Source organism: Stigmatopora nigra, chromosome 8, assembly GCF_051989575.1.
Source record: "Stigmatopora nigra isolate UIUO_SnigA chromosome 8, RoL_Snig_1.1, whole genome shotgun sequence".
Lineage (NCBI taxonomy): Eukaryota > Metazoa > Chordata > Actinopteri > Syngnathiformes > Syngnathidae > Stigmatopora > Stigmatopora nigra.
In genome coordinates this window covers 2,054,514-2,080,090 of record NC_135515.1, presented here as the reverse complement: position 1 = coordinate 2,080,090, position 25,577 = coordinate 2,054,514, and the positions used below count along the sequence as shown (strand labels likewise).

The 25,577-nt window shown below is 39.8% G+C and overlaps 1 protein-coding gene across 1 annotated transcript in view; it reads left to right on the top strand.

Annotated features, from left to right (window-relative positions):
- The window catches only part of npas1 (neuronal PAS domain protein 1), a 68,312-nt gene that overhangs the window by 23,641 nt on the left and 19,094 nt on the right, over positions 1-25,577 (top strand). Inside the window, exons 4-5 of the mRNA XM_077722621.1 lie at positions 17,899-18,061; positions 20,781-21,019. Of these exons, the coding sequence (XP_077578747.1) occupies positions 17,899-18,061; positions 20,781-21,019 (402 nt within the window). The remainder of the gene's footprint in view (positions 1-17,898; positions 18,062-20,780; positions 21,020-25,577) is intronic.

Sequence of the window (25,577 nt, the reverse complement as noted above, 5' to 3'; positions counted from 1 at the left end):
ATTGGACCAATGGGAGGAGAGACATAAACACATGCACAAAGTCCAACAAATCATATAGTGTGCTCATTTGCATTGCTATTTGGGAATAAAGCTGCAAATTTCGAGACAAAAGTTAACAGTCATATACGTACTATGTTTACAGAATGTTAATTGCGTAGACCTGTTGTACATTTATACATTGTGTTTTTTTTAGAAATCATTAACAACAATAGAAATGAAGCAAACGGCCAATGCACTGCAGCAACAACAACAAATAATACTTTCTTCAATTGACTTCTGTTTTGGTATAATATACAAAATATATTTCAACCTCAATACTGTATACTTTACAACACAGTTTCAGAAAAAAAACTGAATTATATTGTAGTATATGTGACACTTTTAACCATTTTCCATTCTACTAATCCTCACAAGAGTACTTTTCTTTTTAACCTCAATACTGTACATTTTACAGCAAATTTTTTTCCATAAAAACTGAATTATTTTATACCATATATGACACTTTTTAACCATTTTCCCTCCAACTAATCCTCACAAGGGTACTTTTCACTTCAACCTCAATACTTGACATTTTACAGCACATTTTTTTCATAAAAAACGGAATTAAATCATATCATATTTGACAATTTTAACCATTTTCCATCCTGCTAATCCTTAAAATTGTACTCAATTCTGTACATTTTACACCACAGTTTCATAAAAAAACATAATTAAAAAATACCCCATTTCAAACTTTTAACCATTTCCCCTCCTACAAATCCCCACAAGGCCAACGAGGGTGCCGGATCAAACTCCCACCCAACTCCATCCAACTTTCCAACACTTTTCCATCCATCCCCAAGTCCCCTCTTTTCTTTCAAAACAAACTTTTCAATGAATTCACCTACCCCACACCCTATTCCTTTTCATAAACGACAACCAATCAACAATTGATAATCCCTCCTCACTCGAATCCCTGCATCCTTTCGCCTCTAAACATCCGTATACCACTCTACTCGTACCACATACGCACACACGTACGTGCGCACACACACGCGGCAGGCACGTGCGCGAAAGCAGCTCGCAAATTAAAGCGGTAATTACTTCTAAGCCAGGAAGGTGAAGGATTGTACGGCGGGGAGCGACGGGTCACCGCTGAATGGAGAAGAACGGAGAAGGCAGACAGTGTGAAACGTAGATATGCATCTCAATGAAATATGGACGAGCGTTTTCAACAGACAGCAAAATGGCTCTTTAATGGCCGCCCGACCTCAAAGAATTGCCTGATACATTTACAATACTATCTCCTCTCACGCCGTCATTAAAAAAAAAAACCTTTTGCCGTCGGGATTTAACAATGTTATTCCAAATAAGAATAGACGCGTCAAGGCCAGGGGAGAAAAATCTTTAGGTTCTTTTTCTTTTTTGATAAACACAGACGTTTTTGGGGGAGTTTTTAACGGGTAAAAAGGAGAGTTTGTCGGTAATTTGATAATTTGGATGTGGTGATTAGCTTAATGAGGAAATGGGCTCTTGGGGAAAGGTAGTTGGCATTGATGGAAACTGGAAAATGGCGGTCAACCATGACAGGTTTACATTTAAAAGAAGAAATAGAAGTGGTGTGGGTATTTTTTTTACTCTCAATAGTTGGTAATAGTAGACATTATAGACTTGTGCATGAATTAAAAGTCTTTATTATCATCATAAATATACGTATAATGAAAATTGGGGAAACACCAAACTGGAGAAGGAAGAGCCATTGTACCGGTGTGCTGCCATCTTGGATCTAATCCACGAAACATGTTAAATTTTGTTAAAATGGCTAATAGAGTTGCAAAAAATAAAAGTCTTACTATAGCAGATATAGAAAATTGACTTTAATTTTAATATTTCCTTGCACTTTGCACTAAAAATGTGCTAAATTATGTTTTCAACATCCCAGACATGAGAAAACTACGGCTCCCGGGCCACATCCGCGAGGCTGTTTAATATATCCTAATACATTCCTTTTTACTTGACTTTGTACTTTATACTTTTGACTTTAATGAAGAGTGATGAGTATGTTCATACTTTAGTCCTTTTTTCTGTTTATGTTTCATATGTACTGTTAACGGATGCACTTTTTTATTTGTATCCTATCTTGTGCTGACCCCGCCCATCTCTCAATTTTTTAAAGTCAATGTGGCCTTCTTACATTTTTTAACCGAATCATGTCCCATGATGGGTACTAATGACCTCACAAGGAAAGGCGGGTCATGTAGGATACTCTCATTTGATTGGCTGAACCATTACATGCACCCTAATTCCACTTCCTGGATATATTGGATTTTATTCATACTATATTGTTTCCACTGGGAAACCCACACAAAATAAGACCTTGTTGTCTTTTCCTCCAAATAGAGCGTTGTTGGTTACTTCCATACACCTGTTGCCAATTCCGCCGCAATCTCCGTAGGTCACCCGCACGCCAAGACGGCGGCGCCAATCCTCCGAGAGCGAGTACGCAATTTAGCGTCCGTCGTACACGAGGGTGTTATTACTTGGGCGGCGTCTGCCTCTGTTCTCGCCGTCTCGCCATAATACCTCTTGAAATTTAGTTTTCAACTCCACATAAATTGGACTATTCTCCTAATATTTATTGATATTATTCTCCAAATGTGTGGGGAATACGCAATACCCGCTTCTGCTTGGCAGAAACTCCAATGTCTAAGTTTTAAGAATATGGATGCAAGAATATGTTTATACTAGTGCTGCACCAGCTACCCACAGTAATATTTTAATATTAATATTTGATCTGGCTTTATAAAACAGTCCAAATATTACAAACTGTTCACGGCATGGGAGATTAAAAATATATATAAACAATAATAATCTTTCCTAATATATATATTCATTCATTTTCTGTATCACAAGGGTCGCAGGGGGGTGCTGGAGCCTTTCCCAACTAACTAAGGGCACTACCTATACACGTGTGCTTATAGTTATGACATAAATAGTTATTATTCATTTATTTTCTGTACTGCTTATCCTCACAAGGCTCGTGCAAGGGTGCTGGAGCCTATTTTGTTTATTTATACATGTATGAAATTAATTTGTTCCAGAACTTTATTGTAAGTTGAACATTTTGTTAGTAGAGCAGTACTTTATATGTAAATACTGTAGTATGTTCCTGTGTGTGCCTATAGTTTTTATCCCTATCAATTCATTTATTTTCTGTATCGCTTATCCTCACAAGGCTCGTGCAAGGGTGCTGGAGCCTATCCCAGCTAATTATGGGGAATATTTTGTTTAGTTTTTTTAGTCGTACCTCTACTTATGAAATTAATTTATTCCAGAACTTTTTTGTAAGTAGAGCAGTACTTTATATGTAAATACTGTGTCCTTGTGGCAGAAACTCCAACTTGGGTATTTTCGCCCCCTGTTGGAGCAAGGAGTTCTAATTTTTTTGAAGTTAGTGAGACCAAATCACCCTCCACCACCTCCCCCCTCCCTCTCTATTAGAACATAGACATATATTCCCCAGAAGTCTCCTTCAAGGACAAATACAGAATACTTAGAGGACACACACTGTGTACTTTTAATGCGAAAAGAGTAAAAAAAACACACTTTTTTTTGCGCTTTGTGTGAGAAAACCAACCTGTTTTCCATCTTTGTTTTAGGGGGTTGGTTTCGGTGGCCATTCCTGCTCCAAAAACCCACCCCCCCTTCGCCACCTCTCGCCTGACACCTCCCACAATGAGTCGGGAGGGAGGTTGTCGTCCAAAAAAAAAAAAAAACCCTGAATGCGTCTTCATTTGCCTAAACTTTTCACACGTCTTTTCGCTTTTGTCGCCGGCCAGGCCCGCCCTGCCCGCTCACCACCGCGCTGCCGGACGGCTCGGGCCAGTTTCCGCTGTAGGCCTATCAAAAGCGGCGCTTTTCTTCTTGTGGAGGCACCCTCACCCCCCCTAGCCACCCCTCGCTTTCCTCTTCCTCCCTCATCTTCCCACCACGTTAACCCCCCTCTCTTTTTTTTTTTTTTGGGTCTTGACATAATCTGAAATGGTACTTAAGTGAATTTATGTCTACCTCTGTGCTCCGACTTGTGTGCTATTTGCTCCTTTATGCCAGCCGCAGAGACGGGAGGAAGCGCGAGGGGGGTTTGGGGGGGGGGGGGGGGGGATGGGGGCGGGAGGGGATTTGAAACTCAGACCACGGACGAGACGGCCTATCAGTATTCAGCGGAGAAAGTGAGTGATGGAGGGAGAGACGGGGAGGGGGGAGGAAAGGAAGACGAGGTGGGGGCCACGTATCAATATTCTGAGTAGCGTTTGAGGCCAAGGGGAACGAACAGAGGAGAGGTGGAAGGCGTGCGGGGGTGCTGGGGGTGTGTGTGTGTGGGGGGGGGGGTTTTGGTATAGCGAGTATACTTGAGTGAGTGCGATTATTTGTTCACGTAGATGTAGCATGCAGGTGTGTAGTAGGTTTTGAAATGTATATGGGATGTTTATGTTGGGAGGCTGGGAGCAGGGAGACGCCATTTTTGGTTGGATGGGTTTTTTTTAAAGGGGGGGGGGTTGTTTTAGTTTTTAAGGTGGAGTTTTAAAGGTCGTGGGGATGGTGGATGGGGGATTTGGTTGGGTTTTGGAGGTGTTTTGGGTCATTTTTGGGTTATTAATGATATGTGGAATTTTAATAGGAGGGAAAATACTTGTGTGATATTGGGTGATTTTGCGGAAAATTGTGATAGGAATTTTGGTTGATTAATTTTGGGTTGTTTGGGTTGGATGTTGTTTGTTTTTTGGAAATGCTTTTTTTGTTGGTTAGTTTTATGTTTGATGATATTATGAATAATTGTAATAGGCATTTTTGTTGGTTAGTTTTGGGTCGTTTGAGTAGGATTTTGTTTGTCTTTTTTAAATATTTTTTTGTTGTTGGTTAGTTTTATGTTTTGTGATATTACAAAAAGTTGTAATGGGAATTTTTGTTGGTTGTTTTTATGTTGTCTGAGTCAGGCGTTGGTTGTTTTTGTGGGCTTTAAATCACAAAAAAACTGCTTTTGGAGTAAAATTAGGTTTTGTATTGTAAATTTTTTTTAGGTTTTCAGATTGGTGGTGTATCTCGACATAATTTTAATAGAAGAAATATTGTGCCTCAGCTCAAAAATCATTTTTCAGCTTCTCATACCACTAATTTTGGTGATTATGGTGGTCCGGATCTTGCCCCCGGTCCTCCCCTTTGCCACCAGTTTTTGACCAAAACAATACCTAGCCAAAAGTTGTCATAAATACTAACATAGCCGAATTTCCGCATCTCCATTGGTCACTTTTCCCCAACTCCAAACTTTATGAAGTTTGTCTGATTCCCGTCATTGTAAAGTCCTCAAAACACTTGAATATTATTGTTATTAATATTCCAAGCATCCCATCATCTATCACATCCCAAGCATAGGCAAAGATTTCTTTAAGCGTCAAGATAAGTCCCAAGACAAATGGTCCTCATGAAGCTTCGCAGTCATTACGCTTGACGTTCCATGATTCATATTTCACACGTAAACAACAACCCATCTTGAGGGTTATTTCATGTTAATATATTTGCCAACCACTAAAATGAAGCAGCCTTCACGTGAGTTCCTGTTTTTTTGTACGACAACTCCAATTTTACAATATTATCTTATATATTTAATAGCCTACTGATGTCTAGGGTTCAACTTATGTGATTATTTTATATATTCATTTATTTTTGGGGGGTTTTTACAAGGAAAAATGACTCCCTAAGAATATTATTTGTGCATTTTTTGCATGCGGCCATTTTTTTAGTGATTCTGCGAGTCAAACATAGGAAATATTTTTAAAAAAAGGATGATTTATTCTGTTTAAAAATGGCCGACTTATTAAAATGCCTGTGTTTAAGCCCATTAAATAAAATGGGAATATTACTTCATAGGACAGTCATTAAAAGACTTTTTAACTATCATAATATTTGTAAATTCTTTAGTTTTCTAACGATTAGCAGACTTTTTGTCCTTATTAATCAAAATGTTGACTTGGATTAACATTGTTCCTTTTTTTCTGTATTGATTTATTTTAATGACCTGGCGACCCTGACAAGGATAAATGCTGTTGAAAAAGAATGAATGAATATTTCTAAATACTATTTAGAAGTGTCCCAAGTTTGTAGGAAAAAAGTGAAGACACAAAAATGAGAGAAAATGAATATAAAATTATTAAATAAAGCCACTGAAATGAATAAAAATTGCGGCTATAGGAAATATATTGACATTTTCGTAACTTGGATCCTTTTTTTTGTATCTTGAGGCACTCAATTGCATCTCAAAAGGTTTTATAACTCTAAAATTTTGTACCTAGAGGCATTTGTAAGTAGAGGTATGACTGTAAAGGTAGTTTTAAAATGAATTGTTCTTCTATTAGCGTCAATCAAGGTTATTCATAGCAATTCCTACTTTAACTAACTACCACAGCACATACTTTGCCATGTGAGCTGTCAGTAAAGGAGTGAGTTTAATTTCTGGTAACTATTGAAGGGATTTTGGGTTGAATTTGAAGCGCAAAAACGCTTTTCTGACCCTGTCTGGCGAGGTCTTACGTAGTAGTCGGCGTGGCGTTTTGTCGTTTTCGGGGAAGTAACGGAATCTCCCCACTTGTTTGAGCGCTCGCCCTTCCTCTCGCTCATTCTTTCGCTCTCCGGCTGCTCATCAGCATTTGAAAGGCAACTTTGACAGTGAGAAAGAAAAAGTGGCCAAGGGGAGGGAGGGAGGGAGTGAGGGAGGGGAGGGAGAGAGATGGCTGGATGGATGGATGGCTGGCTCGGTTTCCTTGGTTGGTCGGTCGGGGTGGCGCGCGCGGGGGGAACGAAGCGGGGTGGGGATAAACGAAAAAAGCACCAGGCGGAGAAGCGAGAGAGCGAGACAGCGAAGAGACTGACTGAGGCGAGGGGCTGAACAAGCATGCCTTTTATATCTACTAGGGACTGAGACGGAGAAAGGGGGAGAGAGACGAGAGAGAGAAGGGGAGAGAGGGGAGAGACGGAGCAGCTGAAGGCAGAGACGACTGCTGTGTGCACAGCTTTCCCTGGAGGAAATGGAAAGAAAAGAGATTCGGCGAGGAGGAGAGAGGAGGGAAGGAGGATAGCGTACCGGTTGCTGAGAGAGAGAGAGGAGAAAGAGAGAGGGGGGAGAGAGAGAGAGAGAGAGATTCTCACACTGGCTGTGTCCTAATCCGAGTCCATCTCTTGGAGGCTGCGGAGCAGCAGTGTTAGTGGAGAGGAGAGAGGAAGGGAAAAGGTATATCAGCTAGCTTATATTCTCACATATATATATACTATACACACACATTTGGAGTCCATCCATAGTGTGTCCAGCTTTGGTTCTACCAAAGTCAAAGAGGAGAGCGTGTGAGAGGGGGTTGGGCTGGGTTGGGGATTGGTCCACCGGACTCTAAGGCACGTCCCCAAACACTCCCGTAGACGCGCACACAAACACAGCGTTTGTTTGTCGTGTTTACGATCCAGGTGGGGCAGGAGTGGGGGGGTGGTTGTGTGCCGGAGGGGTTTGGCGGGAGGGTGTCCAGGGAAGGAAGAGGACGTCGTCCAACCAAGGGGGGGCAAGTGGACGGGAGAAAGTGGATGAGGTCATCAGTGGAGCATCCCGAGCTGGAAATGCCCGGCAGGTGAGTAGTACTTTTTGTGGATTTGGTAGTAGTATGTGTTGTTGGTAACTTTTAAATGGGGGTTTTTGGGGAAGTTTCTTTGGGAAAGTTGCTTTTTTTGGTGTTGAAGGGGCTTTAAAAAAGGACAAGTTGAAAAGTTTGATGTATTAGGGTTTTTAAGGAAGTGGTTGAGGTTGTTAGTTGGGGTTGTGAACTTTGATGAAATGAAGGAATTGTGGTTTTAATGTTATTTTAATGGATAAACTTATTGGTTTACATAGACTGGGATGGATGTCTCATCCTTTTTTGACCAGGGTAGGGATCTAGTTGGACGTTTATGCCCGTCAATGGTGCTTTTTTAACCATTTCAGTCAAGCAAACTTGATCACTATTGTGCTAAATGCATTGAATTGCATGTGTTTTTTTTATTGTCATTGTTGAATTACGTCTTTTTATTGTCTTTGTGCAAGTAAGGACAGTTTTTAAGCTTTGCCATGCAGAGAAAGTTTGTCCTGGATAGATCCGTTGCGGCACCCTTTGCACTTAGTAGTCCGCAGCAGGTGGTCCAAATCTGCCCGACGACCACGACCAACGCAAACCAACTTGTTGTCCTTAAAAAACATTTTTTTGACGTCCTCATTCCCCAACTTTTTAGTTTTAGTCTCTTATACCGTGACACTAAAATAATCTGGAAGTCACTTCCACATTTTCTCCATTCCGACGCGTACTTTTTGGGGGGAACGTGGCGCTCCTTGAAGAGCACGCAAAGCAACGGGATCGCTACCTGTTTTACATCCAGCAAAAAAAAAGTTTCTTTCTGCAATTTTTTACGGATTTTTCTTTTCACTTTTGAGGCACTTGGCGCCGCCAGCACCAATAAAAATGGGATTGAGCCCCTGACTGGAAACAGACCCGAGTCATCACATTTTCTTGCTTTTGGCCCGTTGAGCCTCTGAGCCTTTCCATCCGTTTCAGCCCTGACATCTGCAACTCTCTCTCTCTTTATATATATATTTATATAAAAAATATATCTATATGTATATGCCTGGCTTGTGGCGTGACCCACCTTTAGGCCATTTTTTCTTCGTCTCGCTCAGGAAGCCATAGAGAAACCATTTCGCCGCTCAGTTTCTTTACGCAATTTGAGAGGGAGAAGTTTCATTTTTTTTTGCCCGCATCAGCACCACTGCGTGCATTTCTATTTTTTTAAGGGTTTTTTTGATGATGCTGTAAGCTTTGCATGGCGTTTTTGCCGCCATGATGGTAGGAATAAAAACTCTTTTGAGCATTGGTAATTACCACTATGCTTGGAATTATGGAAATAAGCAACATGAGGAAAAAGTGGTTAGATTTGAGGCAAGTTGCCGGGGGAAAACGGGAAGTTGGATTTAGGAGCATTTTAGATATAATATTTAGATTTTTTATTATACAAATGGATTAAAAGAACTGGATTAAAAGCCCTGAATATTCATTTTATTATAGATCTAAAACAATGTTTATTTGACCTTTTTTTAATATATTTTAGGACTTTACAAAGTAATTTTTGAATTAAAAAACACAGAGAAAATGATTAAAAAATGACAATTATTGAATAAAAGGGAGAAAATAAGGAAATTTAATATACATCTATACTCGTAATTTGAAATTGATCCTAAAACAGAAAGTCGGCACTCATGATTGACTTTCCCGGGCCACATAAAATGATGCGGCGGGCCAGATTTGGCCCCCGGGCCGCCACTTTGACACAGGTTCTGTATGTGATTTTTTAAATGACGCTCTGGGAATGCGCAAGCGATGTTGCCGACCCGAAGAGAAGTACCTGGGTGCGCTGCTCTAGTGTCGGAAGGGTGGGTCTTTGATTGGGCGGAGAGGGGGGGGTCGGCGTTCTTGTTGCTAAACGCTTGATTAGTTTTGCTCAGTCTGCCTCTATTCTTGCACTTTTCTGTCATCAATTAGTCTGCATTTTACTGCTTTTTAGCTTTTGGCGTCATCAAAAAGACAAGAAATAGAGGGGGAGGTCAATCTTTTAGATTAGATTAGATTAGATTAGATTAGATTAGATTCACTTCGACACGGCCATGTTTACATTTTCACACAGTTATGTTTGTTTGTAAAGACCATAATGTGGAATGGTTATGAATTGCCCTACCGATGAATTTCATTTGGAGTTATGGAAATAGGAATATGGAATAACTTCTGTTAAATTCACATCAATATTTGAAGAATGAAAACTTTAAGATGCATTGCGTGCCCAAAAAAAAAAAACAAAGGTGGTCAGAAACAACAAGTAAATACACTTTTTGCTTTTATTAATCACATATTTATGAAATTTTAGCCCTTTCGCAGGTGCATTAAAAAAATTAAATTGTGACTTCACTATAAAGCCTGATAAACATTTCCTCCACTTCGATACACTAAGAAACCAACATCCAATATCATAAGTATCAGTACATAAGTCATCGTACTTTTCCTCAAAATATTGTTTTTGCTTCTTTCATCTGCCGCACTATGCTTCTCTAAAAACACCCCCAAAACAGTCTCCTCATTACATCCATCATATACACAAACACCTCCAACTGTCACCTTTTTTTGTTCCCAAACTCTCTTTTTCTTCCCCAAATTCCATCACTCCGCTAAAGTCCAACTTTAGAAATATTTCCCTGGCGCGCATACCTTCAATTCTTAAATGTATGACCTTCAAATGCAAATGTAAATTCACACACCTTTTCTTCTTTGCTACTTTCTTCACAACTACACACACACACACATGCAAAATACACACGAAAAAGCGTAGTGCTCCGAGTCGGGTGTATTGACAGACAGCCGCTCGCTTACTTCCTACTTGTGTGTGTGTGTGTGGGTGTGTGTTTGTGTGTGGTGCGTTGACAGACAGCGTGTGTGTGTGCGTGTGTGCGTCTGTGACAGAGGGTGTCAACGGGGTGTCATGGAGATGTGTTTAGTGTCACAGTCGGCTGACCTGATCTCCGCTCGGACTGTCCGTTTGGGGCCCCGCGGCGGCTCCTTACATAACCCCCGCTGTCATTCATAGGTTGGCCTGTAAAAAGAGAGCTAGAAAAAAAATGGCGCTTTGTCATATGTCCTGCATTTCTCATTTTCATATCTATAAACCTCCTCTCTTGCTCGTCAGTAAACGTCGCACAACAAAGTCGATATTTGCTCCCGATACGTAAGATTTTTTTTTGCGCCGAGCTAATTGATATGTGGAGTTTGAAAGGGTGACCCCGGGTGACCTCGAGTGACCTCGAGTAGTTTTTTTGGAAGTCGAGGATGTTGTACGTAGTTAGTGGGACTTTTGCTTGTGTAATATAAGATACTATAATGTTTATATTAGGGGTGGGGAATCTATTTGCAGCATGGGATTGGATTGGATAACTTTATTTATCCCGTATTTGGGATATTTGGTTGTCACAGTAGCAAGAGGGTGAGAATACAGACACAGAAAATACATTTTAGACGTAAATAGATAGTTACTAAGTAAGTTAATAAATAAATACATGAATAAATATAAAAATAAATAGGTGTGCTGCTGAAATATATATGCATGTATACATATTCATGCATATATATAAATACATACTCATACATTTATATACAAAAGCATATATTTACATAGACATAGTCAATAATAGCAATTTGATTTGCTTGGACTGGACTCTTACCTCAGAAACTTTCACTAGGTTTGTTTACAAAAGTTTGTGAGCTGAAGTTGACATGTTGTTGTTCGAAATGTGTTCCCTTTTATTATTATTTTTAATCTGGTAGTGTTATTACAGGGAGATTTGATTGTGGCACGGATTAAACAGCCTAACGGGCCTGATGTGGCCCGGGAGCCGTAGTTCGCCCATCTCTGGTTTGACCTGTCATGGCGAAACAAGTCTTGGCGAGGATAAGAATGCTATATTTTGATTGACACTTAAGAGCGGTCGCTCATTACGACGACGGTCGGACTGCACTGCGTCATTCCGTCCTTCTTGGAATTCCACGAAGAGGCGTGGGCATGAAAAATGAAGGCTCACCCCAGAGCCTGGTAATAAAAGAGGCGGAGGACGACCGTATTGATCACCGATGGCGAACATTAGCAGACGCCGTCCCCGCCCCCCTTTCTCTATCTTGGTTCCGCCATCGTTTCTCTCTGATTTGCCTCGTCCCCCAACCCCCTCTTCTTCTAATCATTTATTTATCGTACGGCTTTCGGGGTATTCCCGCATTTCAGAATCTCCGTCGAGGGTGTAGGCGGGGTCGCTCTGGTCCAATCTACGGCGTTATCGATTCCATTAGATAATTAATGACCCGGGCAGGGGTTGAGGGAGGAGCAAAAAGGGGGAGACCTGGGGAAGTGTGGCGAAGTGGGGTGGGGGGGTTCCCTTGAGAGTTGGAAAGAACCTTGGATTGGGAATGGGAATGAGCCCCCGAGTGGTCGTCAAGGTCAACAGTGGAACGTGGAGTAAGTGCAAATATGGAACATTAAGAAGATGGGAGGTGGTTCGGGTAGGGGAGGTTGTTGAGGAGACGGACGGTCTGTCATGTCCAGCAGCTGTGGATTGATCAGTGGATGGGGTGGAGGAAAAAAAATGTATGTTAGAAAGTCTTTTGACTTCCAAATGGTGAAGTCCAAGCAGGGCCGTAATGCATGATAAGTAGTTTTTCGCCCTGCAACCAGAATAGGCAAGTTGATCTCCCTTGACGCTGCAGACACTCAATTAGAAGTACTCAACAACATGAAAGCTGAGCTGCAAAAGCAGCAACATCAAATATTCTCTTCATGTGATTTCCAAGGGTGTTTTTTTTTTTTTGATACTTTTTTTTTTTGCCTGATATTGGACATTGACTGTTTGCCTAAAATATTATCCTCCGGAATATCTCATATATGTTTTTTTTTATGTATTTCGATGCAGTGAAGTTTTAGCCATCAGTCTTGGATAATTAAAGTAGGCGCTATAGGAGGGATGTGTTGAAGCGCGGAATGGTAAGAAGATCGTTTTTTTTTTGGTAAAAACTGTTTTAGGATTGGAAGGAAAATATGAAATATGTGTTGTTGTATTGGGTTTTGAAGAGTGGATTTGTTGGAATTCATGTTTTTGGCAGATTTTGGGCAATGTTGGTTATGTTGGATTGATTGATTTGAGGGTGTTTCTTTGGTTTAGGTAACTTTTTTGTTGGTTTCTGGCCGGGTTAGTAAAAAATATCTGTTTTGTCTGTTGGGAAGAACTGATTTTTTTGCCAAATAACTGGATTTTCTGCCAAATAGGTAGAGACATCCACCCATTTTTGGACCAGTCACTAGCCAATCGTAGGGCAGGTAGAGAATATGCAAGGGTTGAAATATTTTAGGGATAATTTAAATGGGATTAGGATCTTACTGGTCAATTATTTAGCACAACTGATTGTGAATCAGTCATCATCTGCAAGCATACTTTTTAGTATATGGGACAAAGCCAAAGTTTCTAGTGTTTGCATCGCCGTGTAGAATTCAATTGTTCCCCGCAGGCTAATGAAAAATCAATACAAGCGGCAAGCTGAGGGGTGACGTAGCCCAGACCGAGAGATTGCAAGAGTGAGATGATAGAAGCACAATTTTAAAGGACAGTCTTGAATTTCACATGGGCCGGACCATTTTAGATATAATATATAGATTTTTTTTTTATGAATGGATTAAAAGAAATGGATTAAAAGCCCTGAATATTCATTTTTTTTTAAATCTAGAACAATGTTTATTTGAGCTTTTTTAATATATATATTTTTAGCTTTTACAAGATTATTTTTGAACTAAAAAGACAGAAAAAATGGATTAAAAAATGACCTATTGATTTAAAAGGGGGAAATCTGGAAATGTAATATAAATATATACTCTTAATTTTAATTTGGTCCTAAAACAGAAAGTCAGCACTCATGATTGACTTTCCCGGGCCACGCAAAATGATGCGGCGGGCCAGATTTAGCCCCCGGACCACCACTTTGACACCCATTCCATACACCTGAAGTCAATGTTTCATCCGAGAACATTCCAACAGTGATTCTCTCCAACCATCATCCCCCTTTTCGCTAAATAATACGCATTCATCTACAGTTCATAATGGATAAAGGACCAAACCATTGATTGTCCTTTCTTCCTCTGTCTTTTCACCTTTGCCCAATGGGGGTATGGACATTGTCGGTCTGGTCCGGACTCTAGGTTCTAGGAAATGAGGCATAAAACTACCACGTCTCCACCTCGGGGAGCCGGCGGCGGCGGCGTGGCGGCCGAGAGCTATTGTCAGCCTGCGTGCCGTTTGACTCAAATGTGTTCATTTGCCCGATGTTGCCGCCATCGCCGCTGCCGACTCCCCGCGGGGCGGACCGGCCCAAGCCCGGGCGGAGGAGGAGGCGGCACGCTAACGAACCTCTGACAGCTGGAGGCCCTAATTAAAACGTCCCTGCAGAAAATAAACAAGAGCCCGAGCCAAAGCGGGCAGCCGGCAACAAAAAAAAAAAAAAACAACAGAAAAAAACAAAACACTGCGGCGCCCTCGCCACTGTGCCGGGAGAGTGGGACTCTATGGGGTCAGGCTCAGGGGCGAGTCCGAGTTATGAATATGGAACAGCTCGGGGGCTTTTTTTTTGGCATCGGGGTATAATCTATTTCCCGCCCCTGAATATTTCCTCGACGGAACCGAGGGTGAAACCGCCGACATTCCTCCGGCCGTCTTCGGCCTTCCGCGGGATTAAAGTCAGAGTGGCTAGTTTACAGGTGTCAAAGTGGTGGCCCATGGGCCAAATCTGGCCCGATGCATCATTTTTAGTGGCCCAGGAAAGTCAATCGTGAGTGCTGACTTTCTGTTTTAGGATCAAATTAAAATGAAGAGTATAGATGTATATTAAATGTCCTGATTTTCCTCCTTTTAAATCAATAATTGTCATTTTTTAATCCATTTTTCAGTTCAAAAATCATTTTGTAAAATCTAAAAATATATTTAAAAAAGCTAAAATAAACATTGTTTCAGATCTATAAAAAAACTGAATATTCAGGTCTTTTAATCCAGTTCTTATAATGCATTCATAAAAAAATATAGATATTATATCTAAAATAGTCCAGCCCACATAAAATCAAGTTAACATTAAAACATAATCCAATAATAAAACATAATCTAAATATTATACCTAAAATGGTCAGTTGTATATTAAATTTCCTAATTTTCCCCCTTTTTAATCAATAATTGTCATTTTTCTCCATTTTTTTTTGTTTTTAGTTCAAAAATCATTTTGTAAAATCTCAAAATACATTTAAAAAAAGCTAAAATAAACATTGTTTTAGATCTACAAAAAAACGGAATATTCAGGACTTTTAATCCACTTCTTTTAATCCATTTATAAAAAAAAAAAATCAAAATATTATATCTAAAACGGTCCGTCCCACCTGAAACCGAGTTAACATTATTGCGTCGGACGAATCAACCCGAGTCTACCACCCTTGGGCTAACTCCATTTGTGGCGAGTGCATTAATTTGCAGCCCATCCCTTCGCAAGGTTACGAAGCTGATTGAATAATTACCTGTGGAGGCCCCCCGTCCATTACGCCGATGCCATCGCCCGGATAAAATCTGGGGCGAGATGAGATGACAGCGATTGCGCTCCACGGAAAAGATTTAGCGGCAGATTAGATAAGAAGAGATAAGGTCAATTAGGAGATAAACAAGAGGAAGATTTAATAGCAAAAGTCCACGTCGCCATTGTCCAAATGCACCAATCAGAACGGCTTCTGTCTGATCTCCCTCTCGTTGTACCTGATGAGCATTTATCCCGGTTAGATAGAGGAGGTGACAAAGGTCAATGTTGTCGGACAGGGGGGGGGGCGCGACCCCTCGCCGGGGGGACGTTCAATGAGAAATAGTCCGATAATCTGTTAAAAAAAAGCCTTCAAAGTTAGTCGGGACGCAAGTTAAGACTCGGCGGAGAGCAGATTTTACTTCAAGATGAGGACGGTGGCTTTCGGTTAAGCCGTCGCCGTCGTATTAGGCCGCTTGGGGGGATTTTTGCTCTTTGATAGCTTTATTCCTGGAATGTCCTCAGAAGTGAATCTGGCAACCTATAGATGAAGGCGACTCGGCCCTGTCTATCAATGACAAACTCCATTTTTTGAAACAGTAGGCGCCGCCGTGCTGCCATGTGACGGGAACTTGTCTTTGGGATGATTTGGCTTTGAGTATTTGCTGAAATGTATTTCCTGGGAGGAAAAAAATGGAGGCTTAGAGCAGGAAATTGGGATTTTTGGGAAGAGTTTACATACCAGTTGCCATTTTTTTTGTATCGGAGTTGTCACTGGAGTTTGTTGTGTGATTGTGGATGACAAACTGAGGCTAACTTCTTGATTTTGATTCTATACTATGTTGTTTTTTTAAGGAAAAAAACCTTACTACAGTGTTCCCTCGCTTATGGCGGTTAATGGGGACCCTCCGCAATAACTGCATTTCCTCGAAGTAGGCGTGCCCTTTAAAAAATGCTTAAAGAAACGTATAACACGTGCACAAAAGCAACACCAAGCAAAAACATCATAGTAGTCCGGATGGAGGATCTTTTACAGTTTTTTTGCACGTAAGAAACATCGTCAATGGGAGTTGTGAACAGTTTTTTTGGGCGGTGAAGATGCGCCTGTAAACAGCCATGACGCCATCAATGCCATTCCTGAACTCTCACCATGTTATTGACCATTTCTTTGGCCTTTTTTGATGCAATTACTAATTCTAATTGAATATTTTGTTTCCACCTCTGGTAAAATGATGTAATTTATAATTTTAACTTAATATCTTTACATTTTTTTCCTGAAAAAAATCCGCGAAGCTCTGAGTCCGCGATAGCTGAAGCGCAAATTAGCGAGGGAACACTGTATACTATTTTGTTTTTAACAAAAAAAAAGCCTTACTATACTGGGTGTATACCTGGTATAGACAGAAATAAGTCTAAGGAGATATCCAAAGGTCAAAAGAGCATTTGGTTGCCATCCAATGACCCCCCATCGCTATCCAACAGCCAATCCATTTGACTCTGTCGTATTTTGAACGTGGGCCAAGAGGTTGTCGAGCGTAGATTTCCACACTGGCCCCGATGTCGTCGTGTGTCAGTCTGGACGTGACTTCACCTACTCTATTCCGTTAATCCAGCTCGGTCTGTAAGCGAGTAAAAGAGAGGGCATCTCGGGCCCAAGGGCACGACTCGGTGGCGCTCGGGGCCATGCCAGCCCTTTAAATGTCAACACGGCACGGGGGAATTCAAACAGTAACCTGGGAATGGCTGGTGATGAGCAGAAGGTCGGAGAATTTGCCTTTTTTGGGGCTTTGAACGGGTTTGACGGACATGTTTGATTGGGACTTTAGGGAGGAGGGCTTTTCTTTTAAGTGTTGACCTTGTCGAGGGATGGGTGGAAATTTGATTGACGTTACGTCAGAACAATTTTGGGATCAAATGTATTAATGTCAGGCTTTAAAATGAGGTGTTCTTTCTTTATTCATTAAAATGCATGTAAATGCGTTCATCCAAAACAACAGAAAATAGCGTTATATTAGCTTTTGTTTTCATAATAATTTAGTGATGACTAGATGTAGCATCATTTAAAAAGAATGGCGTTCTATATTGTATATTTTGGTAGTTTTTGCTGCCCTTTCTGTCCATTTTTTTTTTAAATTGAAAGGATAACAATGCATATTTAGATGCTGTTTCAGGTTGTCTGTTTGTATAAAGGTTAAATTACAAAATACAAGTCTTTAGATGGCTTTTTTCTTGAGAAAGTGGTGTCATTTATAACTCCTGACAACATATCTATATTTAAGTGGAGTTTTTTTTATTACGATGATATCAACACCAGTTTTATGGGTAAAAACGGTGAAATAATTTATAAACTGGCTTTGTTTTTGTTTTTCCCAAGAGTGATTCAATAAAATAAATGCTATTAATCCCAAATAATTATACTCTTTGTCTAAGTAATTAAAACAAAACAAAAACAATTTGAATACTGAATATTGTGAGGATAAAAACAATTCTCCAACCATTTTCTGCATTAAATATTGATAATAAAAAAATAATAAACTGTGAAAATTCACCTTTATTATGAATTTACACCCAAAAAAATTCTAATAATTATTATTATAATTACTAATTATCCCACATAGTTTCTTATTTTTCAGAAGCAATATTTAATGCTGAAAATATTTTTATCCTCACATATTTTTCATAATATTTGTAACAATTTTTAATACTATATATTTTTTCTGTCGTCCCACAGGCCCGAGTCTGCCAGATCGCCCGCCAATCAGAGCCTTCGTTAAGAGCGGCCGCCAACGCGGGACGAAGATGGCCACCATGCCATTCGTCAGCGAGGGGAAGTGCGTAAGCGTGGAGTGGGATTTCCTGCAAGGACTTCTGGCCAAACCTCCTACCCTGCCCTGGTGAGACACCCAAAAAACACATACACACACAAATACACACCAGATGATACCATTTAATCCCCGACGCGTGTCTACGAATTCATCCGAGCAAGGTGAAACACGTTCATCGACGCGGCGGAACCAAACTGTATCGATGCGTCCCAATCCAGTCGATGTTTTTTGTTTTTTTTCTTCTCTCCCCCCCCAAAAAATCCAACGCCAATCTTAGCCGTTCCGCCAATCTACACCCCTTTGGCAGCAGATTAAGTAAATTTGGCTGGAATTATTAATGGGCACTCAGTTACGGGCGGATATAAAAACTAAGCACAATCAATGTGTGCCTATTGATTGTTCTCTGTGGCCGGGGTCGTGGCTGTATAATAATGAGATGTTACAGGGGCTGCTGACACACACACACACAAACACACACACCAACAAACAGGCGCACACACACTCGCACTTCTACATATTAGACAACATGTGTCAAAGTGGCGGCTCGGGGGCCAAATCTGGCCCGCTGCATCATTTTGTGTGGCCCGAGAAAGTCAATCATGAGTGCTGATTTTATGTTTTAGGATCAAATTCAAATGAAGAGTATAGATGTATTTTAAATTTCCTGATTTTCCCCCTTTTAAATCAATAGTTGTCATTTTTTAATCATTTTTTTCTGTTTTTAGTTCAAAAATATTTTTGTAAAATCAAAAAATAAATATAAAAAAGCTCAAATAAACACTGTTTTAGATCTATTAAAAAACTGAATATGCAGGGCTCTTAATCCAGTTCTTTTAATCCATTTATTTAAAAAAAAAACTAAATATTACATCTAAAATGGTCCAGCCGACGTAAAATCAAGTTGACGTTAGAGCGGCCCGCGAACCACCCTTGGCATAGATGCATATTACATTTCCCGATTTCCCCCTTTTAAATCCATACTTCTCATTTTTTACTCTATTTTTTTCTGTGTTTTTAGTTAAAAAAACATTTAGCAAAATCTAAAAATATATTAAAAACCCTAAAATAAACACTGTTTTCGATCCATAAAAAACTAAATATTCAGTCCATTTAATCCATTCACACAAAAAAATCAAAATATTCTATCTAAAATACTCCAACCCCATAAAACCAAGTCAAAATTAAACCAGCCCGCGAACCATCCTTCATCCACCCCCCTTATATTAGACAATAGCAAGGCGAAATGCGAGCGCTGTCACTTTATTGAAGTACAAACAACCGCAATGTGCAGCGTACACACATTTCCTGGGGGGATAAGAATCAACACTAGTGAGAAAGGGGAATCACACACCCACACATACACCAAGTCTAGCCTCCCCGTGCAGAGAGCGGCGGCGACACACATTGTGAAGTGGCGGTGACAACATAATTCCAGCGCTCAGGCCCCATTGAGAAGAGTCAATACCCAATCAGAGAGACAGGGTACCTGAGCCCGGCCCCCCCCCTCCAACGTCTCCCCCTTTTCTGTCACTGCGCCCCTCCTTCTCCTATTGATCCCTCAATCAAGGCTCCGGCTCACAAGGCCACCACGACCAGATGAGAGCTACACCCGGAGTGGGAGAGAAAGCCAAAAAGCGTAGGGGTATTTGCGTCTATGTGTGGGTGTGTGTGTGTGTGTGGGTGAGCGTGGGTATGGATTTGGAAGCAAATGGCATTATTAGGACCATGCAGGGCGGTTGAGAGAAGAAGGGGAGAGTTTGTCTGTAATTACCAAGGCCAATCTAGTGGAGATGGCTCTCCTTTGCCGTACAGATGGTTTCACTTGAATTGCGGAGGGGACGTCGGTGTTTCGTGTGTTTATGGGATGAGATTTTTGGAGGGATGCGCGTTTTTTTTTACAGGTGGTTGGTTGGTGGGGTTTTTTTTAGGGGGGGGGCGTTTTTTTGCATTGGAAGGGTCGGTAAAGGAGATTGTGGGCGAGTGGATAATGTTGTGTTGTAATGGGAAATTGCAATGGCAATGTGCTTGTAACATAATATAAATAAATTGAAATGAAGTTGGATTATGAGGTAGATGCACTCAAAAATAAGTTGAATTTAACTTTATACTAGACTTAATTCTAATTTGGTTTTAATTTTTGATACCTTTTTGGCTCTATTGGCCCCGCCTTCACCCTGACTTTCAGATGCAACCTATCAAGGGTTGTTTAATTTTATCTTCCCTTCAAAATATTCCCAAAATAATGCACAAAAATGTCCTCAAAATAAGATAACGCACGAGCACTTGCCAACAAGAAGTAGTATATATACTCCTCTCCTATTAGCGAACAAGCTCCGCCATTCGCACTAACTAACAGGAAAAAAAACACTGAAAAAAATTCCACGCCCGGCCCAGTGCTCGTATAGACATTACACAAAGGGAGTTGCAACCAGAAAGACAGTGGCCATGATGTTCTTCCATTGCATGCTTATATAAAAAAAATAGTCTTGTATCCCAAGATAAATATTTGCTCAAAATTTTACTCGTATCTCAAATTGCAGGCATGTCAAGGTATTGCTTGTATATCAAGGTATCGCTCGTATGTCAAGGTATTGCTCCTATGTCGAGGTATGGATGTATAACATATAGATATGGCAAGCATAGCCTAGATGACAACAAAAGATAATCAAAATCTACATTTGAGTGCATTACCTACGATAGAAGGCCATCATCCTGGTTCACGGTAGCCATTGCGTCGTACCACGTCGCTCTTCCTCACCTGTTTTGTGTCCATCTTCATCTTCCTCAGCCTGCAAAACCTGCGCAAAGAGAAGTCGCGCAATGCGGCCCGCTCCAGACGCGGGAAGGAGAACTTTGAGTTCTTTGAGTTGGCCAAAATGTTGCCACTACCCGGCGCCATCACCAGCCAATTGGACAAGGCCTCGGTCATCCGGCTGACCATCAGCTACCTGCACATGCGGGCCTTTGCCAATCAGGGAGACCCGCCCTGGAGCCCCCTGCTGGAAGGAGACGGCAACTGCGGTAAAGGTAAGCGAACGTGCCTCATCTTCGGGTTCATCCCAAGCGGCTTTTAGTTGATTGAAAGCAACGTGGACGGAATGGATTTCCTTGAAATGACTCGTTTTTTATGGCCGCTTCGGGGAAATCGGACGTTTTTTACAAGGGGATGCAGGAAACATGTCGCGTTTCGGACCTAAATAAGACACCGGGTCGGTCTTATCCGGTTTGGGAAATTTGGAATTCATGGCAAGTCGTGTTTTTTTTAATGTTAAGTCACGAAAAAAAGTCAAAATAAAATAATGCTTTTTCGCCACATGAGGGAAAACACAATTAGGCTTTTTGTATTAGCGTGTTGTTATTCAAACAGCAGAATAATAGCACAGCATGAGAAATAATGGAAAGACCTGACAGGCGATAATTCTAGGCTACTTTAAAACAACAATCACAGCCGCTTGATTAGTGTCATTTTACGACTAGAATTCGTACTCGAGTATAAGCCGCACAATGGAGAGGAATTAAATGTAGTTTGTGTATAAGTCGTGCTGAGGTAAATGTTGTTTTTTTTAGGGAACTTTATTTTGAAGTGACTTTTCCATGACTTTCTCAAAATAAATACGATATTTCAAAGTATATTTATATATATTTTGAAATGTATTAGAAAAATGCTGGAAATTGTCCTTAAATGTCCAACTCTGAGCTAATACTGAACCAAAATGGTCATAAAAAATCTCAGAAATAATATTTTTTATAAGATTTTCACTTTAAAGTAACACATTTGTACTCCCTATTTAAACCATGAATAGTGAAATAGTGAAAATTACGAATCAGGGTGGCTTATACGAGAGAAATTGTACAATTCAGCAATTTTTAAGGGAATTTTTGGGCTAATATGCGAGAGAATACGGTATATAAGTCGCCAGCCTAGTAAAACTATAACAAGGGGAAAAAAGTACTGCATTTATGAACATTTTGATTGATAACTGGGGCTCACCACAATAAGATAATTCCATTCATTGGTTAGCGGAGCTAATATTGGCGCCATGTAAATGACATGCGTGACAAAGCATCTGTTCCGGCGCCCCCAACAGATGGAATTCTGTTTGTAGCAAGATCATTTTCAGCTGTCTTTTTAGCCTTTGCCATTATTTTGCGTTTTGAATTTGGCGACGCATATTTCGCGCATTCGCCAGGCGCCAAAAAATAAATAAAAAACATGGGTGTGCGTATGCATTTTCCATTTCACAAAGACTTTCCGTCTGTGAAAAGAAAGGGAAAAACTATCGGCGCATTTTGTAATTACAGGAATTAAGTGTGTAACAAGGACGATGTAATTACATAGCCTGTCTAATTGCTAGTATTACTGAGGGGAAACCACGCTGATACAATACAATTAGAGATGCGTGTTTTGGTGTCTGTTGGCGTGTGATTATGTTTCTTTCTCGGCTCATTTGGAGGAAAAAAATACGAGTGAAAAAAGGGGAGAAAATGGTATGTTAATGTGAGGAATATTTGTTGTGTGTTTGTGTGTGGTTGTGTGTAAGATAGTACTACATAAGATTTTAATAGTGTAATAAGTTGGCGTGGGTATGGATGCTTGTGTCAATACAATGGCGGACTTAAAGAGACTCTTGAGGATGGGTGGATTGATTGGGGTGTTTTGTACTTTAATTTGTGGGTTTTGTTTTGGTGTGGTTGGTGGAAATTTGGTTGTTGTTTGATGCCAGGGTGTTGACTTGGAGTTTCAAGGTCAAAATACATGAAAATGTGGGTGTTTTTTTGGCATTTCGCCACTTTTAATGGAGAAAAAGTTTTGGATTTTTTTGTTATGATGTTGTTAATCAATGGGGAATGAGTTTATTGATAAAAAATATGTTTAAAAGGGCGTTGATGCTACGGCGCCGACTTGATGCTCCTGTTGGTTGGCTTTCTTACCGTATTTCAGGTTAGCTGAGAGCTTTATGCGCCTATCAGAAGAGCCACACATGGCTCCTGAGCCATAAGTTGCAGTTTATGAACTAATCTAGGCAGATCAGACAATAATAGGTGTGTTTTCTTTATCCTCTGTGACGAATATTTTGTGCATTTGGTCTCTAAATGATCCAAATCGGTGTTTCCTGTATTTATTTTTTTAGCTTGTTATGGATTTTGGATATTTTCAATTGTTTCAGTGTTGCTCTTTTATAAAACGTGTTTTTATGCGCTTTTAACAAAATATTTGGGGGCTTATTTGGTCTTTCGCTGTTAATTGGCTTTCTATTCTTGTGACAAAATGTCATTGGACGACTTTTTCTGGTGTAATTGAGCCGTCTACATCTCAATCATTAGCGCGACAGTCATTACAAACATTGGCAAAGATGATCTTTGAGACAGTTCATGTTGATGTCGGCCATTTTTTTGGTGACCACAAGTTTCGTAGGCGGAATATTAATGCGTTTCAAGTTGGGGTTGCGTTTTTCTTTTAATCAGTGATTGGAAAAGTGGGAGAAATAAATGACAGGGGGGGGGGGGTTAAATGGCAGGAAGGCTTATTAAAATTATTCACCTTTGTTGTTTTGCTGTTGTTTTCTTGGTAAATGTCATAGTATCAAAATATTGCATGTTTTAATCTTGTTGTTATTTAGGTTAAATAGTTTTGGGTTCGTATGAGTAATTACTGGGTTAATTTTGGTATAATTCAGCCAAATGGTTCAAAATAAAAACTGTTTTAAAAAATTAGACAAAAACATTAATAAAAAAAACTCTTAATTTTAAATTTAAATACGAAAATATAAGTAATCTTGGTCTAATTCTGCAGAATAGTTAAAAATACAAAAAAAATACAAACAAATAGACAAAGACAGTAACAAAAAAAACTCTTAATTTTAAATATTAATAAGAAAATATAAGTAATCTTGGTCTAATTCATCCAAATGGTTAAAATTAAAAAAATTAGACAAAGGAAGTAACAAAAAACATCTTGATTTTAAATATAAGTACAATTTGGCAGCCAATAGGAATTAAATGGGCTTTTCATATGTGGTTTTTGAATAAGCTTTGATAAGATTTTAATTTTTTTGTAGAAAACGGACATTTTGGCTGTTGAGACTGCTAAAAAAATACCTTTTTTTGTGGTTTGGTTCCTTCGATTGTAGCGAGCAGGTGGCCACGCGGGTAAATACAATCAAACGTTTGTTTGTGTTAAGTCAGTGTGCAGACAAGGGGGGCGGGGCCGTCGGAGAGCGCCGGCCAATGAGAATGCGCCGGCTAATCTGAGACAGCGAAATGAAAGATTGCAGTCCGACTCAAAAGTGATGCAATCTTGGCTTCATCTTTGAGAGACTTTGACCATTAAAAAAAATCACGTTCCTTGTAATTAAATCAAAATATTAACATATCTGACGTTAAAATGCCATTAGTGACATCATGGCGACTATTTAGAATATTAAAAATCCACTTTTGTGCTATTGCGCTCGTTTTATTAACGGATTTGCATAAAAAAATGCTTTTTTTATGACCAAAATCCCAAATACTAACTCACCCCTTGGCATAAATACAATTTAATATATTTTATTTAAAGATAACTTTCATGGATTGCGACGGGATCGAAATTAAAAGCATTTATTAATCATTTTAATTAATAATTTGGATTTTAGTGCGTTTATTCTTTAAAGGGATGCGGAATTGAAGAGAAAGGTGCAAAGTGTTTGTGTTGGAGGGGTTGGGGGGGGGTCGTTGGGGGTCGCATTCCGACATCTGAGGGTCTGGAAAGAAGGAAAGAAGGAAGGAAGGAAGGGAGGAAGGAAGGAAGGAAGCGAGGAGGACTGGGGAGGGGCCGCCACTGTGGCTTTTGTCTGCTTCCCACGTTTCAAAGCCAGTCTTGAAAAATGAATAGACAGAGCAAAATCAATTGTGTGACCTTCAGAGAGAGAGAGAGAGAGAGAGAGAGAGAAATAGAGAGAGAAATAGAGAGAGAGAGAGATAGAGAGAGAAATAGAGAGAGAGAGAACAGCAATCGGCTGGAAAGGAAGGAAGGAAATGAAAAAGGATGTTTTAAAAAGATGCTCCTTGTTTTGCACGTGCCTTTGTTTTTGCCTTGTTATTATTACCAAAAAGTTAGTTGCCTTTTGCGCTCAAATGTAAAGTCATCTGCTCGTTTTCTGCTTGTTTTTTTGTGTGTTCTTAGTTCAAAAATCATTTTATAAAATCTAAAACATATATTAGAAAAAGCTCAAATAAACATTGTTTTAGATCTATGAGAAAACTGAATATTCGGGGATTTTAATCCAGTTCTTTTAATCCATTTATATATAAAAAAAATCTAAATATTAGATCTAAAATGGTCCGATGTATATTACATTTCCTGATTTTCCCCCTTTTAAATCAATAATTGTCATTTTTTAATCATTTTTTTTCTGTTTTTAATTCAAAAATCATTTTGTAAAACCTAAAAAATATATTAAGAAAAGCTAGTATACACATTATTTTAGAACTATAAAAAACGGAATATTCAGGGCTTTTAATCCAGTTCTTTTAATCCATTTATAAAAAAAATCAAAAAATCATATCAAAAATGGTCCATCCCACCTAAAATCAAGTTGACGTTAAA